This window comes from Rana temporaria, chromosome 7 (genome assembly GCF_905171775.1).
Source record: "Rana temporaria chromosome 7, aRanTem1.1, whole genome shotgun sequence".
Lineage (NCBI taxonomy): Eukaryota > Metazoa > Chordata > Amphibia > Anura > Ranidae > Rana > Rana temporaria.
The window spans coordinates 171,771,642-171,777,641 of record NC_053495.1 but is presented as its reverse complement, the minus strand read 5'-3'; the positions used below and the strand labels follow the sequence as shown (position 1 = coordinate 171,777,641).

Sequence of the window (6,000 nt, the reverse complement as noted above, 5' to 3'; positions counted from 1 at the left end):
ACACCGGATGTATGGGGACACCTGATGTATGGGGACACTGTGATGGGGACACCGGATGTATGGGGACACCTGATGTATGGGGACACTGTGATGGGGACACTGTGGTGGAGACACCGGATGTATGGGGACACTGTGATGGGGACACCTGATGTATGGGGACACTGTGATGGGGACACCGGATGTATGGGGACACTGTGATGGGGACACCTGATGTATGGGGACACTGTGGTGGGGACACCTGATGCAAACTGGACTTTACTCATACTCAGCTACACACCCTAAGCACTCCTCCATCCGCCTGTATTTCTCAGTGCGGGTTTCCTTTCAAAACAAAGCGCTCAGCCTACAGACACGTTCTCCGACTTGTCTCCGCTATCAGACACTTCCGTGCTACAAAAGGGTTAATAGTGAGTATCCTGTCCTGTGCCCCTCCCACTAGAGGGCGGATCACACCTACGGTATGACAGGAGCCACGCCCTTCTCCACAAAGCACCTCCTGACCACGCCCCCTCCCTGTCAATCCTTACGTGTAAGCTCCTGCAGGTTCTCGATCTGTCCGCCCCCTGGCTGGACACGCCCCGTAGGCGGGGTTCTGCCAGTCAGTGCACGGGCTGCCGGCTCCATGCGCCCCGGGACCCAGCGGAGGAAACATGAGGAGCGGCTGCAGCAGCGGGGCCATCCCGGGCCTCCTTCTGCTGCTGGTGTTGGGGAGCCGGACTGGCAGAGGTAGGGAGGAGCGGAGAGCGGGCGGGATGGTTCCGGGTATTCATCCTCATTGTCCTCTCCATGGTTCGCCCTCCATCATCACATCCAGGCCGGGCTACATCAGTACCAGAGCGCTGCATCCCATCACCTGGCCGCCTCCTCCCCCTCCAATCATCATCATCGCCTGATAATCCCACCTCCAATATAGATCTGTGTCCCCCATCATCACTTTCCAGGGACCCCCATCCCTCTGTGTCACCCCCAGACCACCCCCCCACAATCTACAGCGATCCTCTTCTGGAAGAAAATACCCTTCACCTGGCTGACGGCAACTTCCCCCAACCAGCAGGCAGCCAGGGAAGTGCAACCCTCGTCCCTTCATGCTTTGTCCAGGTCAGGTGACATGGAAAGCAACTCACCTTTGCAGCAGCCAGGCAGCCGGCATTTTCATGGGTGGGAGTTTAGCAGGGGCAGCGTGTGTATTATTACAGCACAGGCTTCCTGATACATAGGAAGGTGAGGAGACCCCTCTAATGGTACCTGGGGGGGGGGGGGCAGATCTACACAGGAGGGGGTTGTCTGAGGAAGTTGAAGATACTGAGTGACTATGCAGCATGTACTCATGTCTCCCCTTAGTGACCCCCGACGTATCCTTCTCTCCCCCCCCCTAGTGACCCCCAATGACTCCTCCCCCCCCTAGTGACCCCCAACGAATCTTTCTCTCTCCCCCCCCCTAGTGACCCCCGACGTATCCTTCTCCCCCCCCCCCCTAGTGACCCCCGACGTATCCTTCTCTTCCCCCCCCTAGTGACCCCCGACGTATCCTTCTCCCCCCCCCTAGTGACCCCCGATGTATCCTACTCTCCCCCCTAGTGATCCCTGACGTATCCTTCTCTCCCTCCCCCTAGTGACCCCAGACGTATCCTTCTCTCCCTCCCCCTAGTGACCCCAGACGTATCCTTCTCTCCCCCCTAGTGACCCTAGACGTATCCTTCTCTCCCCCCTAGTGACCCCAGACGTATCCTTCTCTCCCTCCCCCTAGTGACCCCCGACATATCCTTCTCCCCCCTAGTGACCCCCGACGTATCCTTCTCCCCCCCCCCCCCCCTAGTGACCCCCGACGTATCCTTGTCTGCCTCCCCCCTGGTGACCCCCGACGTATCCTTGTCTGCCTCCCCCTGGTGACCCCCGACGTATCTTTCTCTCCCTCCCCCTAGTGACCCCTGACGTATCCTTCTCTCCCCCCCCCCCCCTAGTGACCCTCAATGCATCCTTCTCCCCCCCCCCCCCCTAGTGACCCCCGACGTATCCTTCTCTTCGCCCCCCCCCTAGTGACCCCCAACGTATCCTTCTTCCCCTCCTGAGATGATCACCCCTGTTATTTGCTAATGTAAAGATCTCTCACTGATCACCCCAATGCTCAAGTATGTGAGTAATCACCCGGGGACATGAGGAGACGTATTCCCCAATCACTCCATTCTAGTCACCTGTAATCCCCCCTCACCCTATACCCATTCCATGGCTGTTTACTGCCAGCTTGTGCCCATCTTACCAGCTGCTAGTATCCTGTTATTTCCAGGCTTTCAGACTTACACTGCCAACTTTGCTGTGGATCCTCGGCCATGACTTGTAATCCTCACAACTCCAAGCATCCATCCTGCTGCTCAGCGGAATCTGGTGAGGCAGTGCCAAGATTGATAGCGATGCTGAGTTCAGTAGCCCACAGCAACCCGGTTCAGATCACAGCAACCCGGTTCAGATCACAGCAACCCGGGTTCAGATCACAGCAACCCGGGTTCAGATCACAGCAACCCGGGTTCAGATCACAGCAACCCGGGTTCAGATCACAGCAACCCGGGTTCAGATCACAGCAACCCGGGTTCAGATCACAGCAACCCGGGTTCAGATCACAGCAACCCGGGTTCAGATCACAGCAACCCGGGTTCAGATCACAGCAACCCGGGTTCAGATCACAGTAACCCACAGCAACCCGGTTCAGATCACAGCAACCCGGTTCAGATCACAGCAACCCGGGTTCAGATCACAGCAACCCGGGTTCAGATCACAGCAACCCGGGTTCAGATCACAGCAACCCGGGTTCAGATCACAGCAACCCGGGTTCAGATCACAGCAACCCGGGTTCAGATCACAGCAACCCGGGTTCAGATCACAGCAACCCGGGTTCAGATCACAGCAACCCGGGTTCAGATCACAGCAACCCGGGTTCAGATCACAGTAACCCACAGCAACCCGGTTCAGATCACAGCAACCCGGTTCAGATCACAGCAACCCGGGTTCAGATCACAGCAACCCGGGTTCAGATCACAGCAACCCGGGTTCAGATCACAGCAACCCGGGTTCAGATCACAGCAACCCGGGTTCAGATCACAGCAACCCGGGTTCAGATCACAGCAACCCGGGTTCAGATCACAGTAACCCACAGCAACCCGGTTCAGATCACAGCAACCCGGGTTCAGATCACAGCAACCCGGGTTCAGATCACAGCAACCCGGGTTCAGATCACAGCAACCCGGGTTCAGATCACAGCAACCCGGGTTCAGATCACAGCAACCCGGGTTCAGATCACAGCAACCCGGGTTCAGATCACAGCAACCCGGTTCAGATCACAGCAACCCGGTTCAGATCACAGCAACCCGGGTTCAGATCACAGCAACCCGGGTTCAGATCACAGCAACCCGGGTTCAGATCACAGCAACCCGGGTTCAGATCACAGCAACCCGGGTTCAGATCACAGCAACCCACAGCAACCCGGTTCAGATCACAGTAGCCCACAGCAACCCGGTTCAGATCACAGTAGCCCACAGCAACCCGGTTCAGATCACAGTAGCCCACAGCAACCCGGTTCAGATCACAGTAACTCACAGCAACCCGGTTCAGATCACAGTAGCCCACAGCAACCCAATGCAGATCACAGTAGCCCACAGCAACCCGGTTCAGATCACAGCAACCCGGTTCAGATCACAGCAACCCAGTTCAGATCACAGCAACCCGGGTTCAGATCACAGCAACCCGGGTTCAGATCACAGCAACCCGGGTTCAGATCACAGCAACCCGGGTTCAGATCACAGCAACCCGGGTTCAGATCACAGCAACCCGGGTTCAGATCACAGTAACCCACAGCAACCCGGTTCAGATCACAGCAACCCGGTTCAGATCACAGCAACCCGGTTCAGATCACAGCAACCCGGTTCAGATCACAGCAACCCGGTTCAGATCACAGTAACCCACAGCAACCGGGTTCAGATCACAGCAACCCGGGTTCAGATCACAGCAACCCGGGTTCAGATCACAGTAACCCACAGCAACCCGGTTCAGATCACAGCAACCCGGTTCAGATCACAGCAACCCGGTTCAGATCACAGCAACCCGGTTCAGATCACAGCAACCCGGTTCAGATCACAGTAACCCACAGCAACCGGGTTCAGATCACAGCAACCCGGGTTCAGATCACAGCAACCCGGGTTCAGATCACAGCAACCCGGGTTCAGATCACAGCAACCCGGGTTCAGATCACAGCAACCCGGGTTCAGATCACAGCAACCCGGTTCAGATCACAGTAACCCACAGCAACCGGGTTCAGATCACAGCAACCCGGGTTCAGATCACAGCAACCCGGGTTCAGATCACAGTAACCCACAGCAACCCGGTTCAGATCACAGCAACCCGGTTCAGATCACAGCAACCCGGTTCAGATCACAGTAACCCACAGCAACCGGGTTCAGATCACAGCAACCCGGGTTCAGATCACAGCAACCCGGGTTCAGATCACAGCAACCCGGGTTCAGATCACAGCAACCCGGGTTCAGATCACAGCAACCCGGGTTCAGATCACAGCAACCCGGGTTCAGATCACAGCAACCCGGGTTCAGATCACAGCAACCCGGGTTCAGATCACAGCAACCCGGGTTCAGATCACAGCAACCCGGTTCAGATCACAGTAACCCACAGCAACCCGGTTCAGATCACAGCAACCCGGTTCAGATCACAGCAACCCGGGTTCAGATCACAGCAACCCGGTTCAGATCACAGTAACCCACAGCAACCCGGTTCAGATCACAGCAACCCGGTTCAGATCACAGTAGCCCACAGCAACCCAATGCAGATCACAGTAGCCCACAGCAACCCGGTTCAGATCACAGCAACCCGGTTCAGTTCACAGTAACCCACAGCAACCCGGTTCAGATCACGGCAACCCGGTTCTATATGGAGAATCAGGTCCTCCTTCCTCCTGCTGGTGATCCGATCTAGTGATTACTAAAGATCTATGTAATGGAATCCGGTCCTCCTCCCTCCTGCTGGTGATCCTTCTAGTGATTACTAAAGATCTATATGGGGAATCGGGTCCCCTTTCCTCCTCCTGGTGATCCCTCCAGTGATAGCTAAAGATCTATATGGGGAATCAGGTCCCTCTTCCTCCTGCTGGTGATCCTTCTAGTGATAACTAAAGATTTATATGGGGAATCAGGATCTCCTCCTTCCTGCTGGTGATAACTAAAGATCTATATAGGGAATTGGGTCCCTCTTCCTCCTGCTGGTGATCCTTTTAGTGATTACTAAAGATCTATGTGGGGAATCAAGGATCTCTTTCCTCTTGCTGGTGACCCTTCTGGTGATAACTAAAGATCTATATGGGGAATCGGGTCCCTCTTCCTCCTGCTGGTGATCCTTCTAGTGATAACTAAAGATCTATATGGGGAATCGGGTCCCTCTTCCTCCTGCTGGTGATCCTTTTTGTGATTACTAAAGATCTATGTGGGGAATCGGGACCTCCTTCCTCCTGCTGGTGACCCTTCTAGTGATAACTAAAGATCTATATGGGGAATCGGGTCCCTCTTCCTCCTGCTGGTGATCCCTAGATGCACCCTAGAGGGATCCCCAACTGTAGGCTATGCTGGTTTATGTTCAGTCACGTCACCCACATACTGTCAGTCTTTTAGTAAATCACGTCATGATACCCAAGCATCTCATCCTCCTAGCTAGTACCCATCTCACTCCTGGCCTCATCACTCAAACCACCTTCCCGCCACCGGCCCACTCACTGCTTGGCTCTCTCCCCAGCGCTTCCCCCCTCCGACTGTGAGGAGAACCAGTTCCAATGTGCAAACCAACGCTGTATCCCCAGCCTGTGGAGATGCGATGAGGACGATGATTGCTCCGATAACAGTGATGAGGAGGGCTGCCGTGAGTGCGGGTTCTGGGGGGACATTGCTGTAATCTTTGGTTTTGATGTTCTGCCCGGGTGGAGACCATAGCTGCTGTTGTATCACCTCTTGG

At 55.6% G+C, this 6,000-nt stretch overlaps 1 protein-coding gene across 2 annotated transcripts in view; it reads left to right on the top strand.

The window, feature by feature from the left end:
- The first annotated feature begins 560 nt into the window (after nt 1-560).
- LRP8 (LDL receptor related protein 8) overlaps nt 561-6,000 on the top strand; it is a 310,709-nt gene continuing 305,269 nt past the window's right edge. The window contains exons 1-2 of one of the 2 annotated variants that reach the window (XM_040360463.1): nt 561-726; nt 5,785-5,907. In XM_040360463.1, the coding sequence (XP_040216397.1) occupies nt 651-726; nt 5,785-5,907 (199 nt within the window). In that variant the 5' untranslated portion in view covers nt 561-650. The remainder of the gene's footprint in view (nt 727-5,784; nt 5,908-6,000) is intronic. The other variant, XM_040360464.1, reaches the window with a different exon arrangement.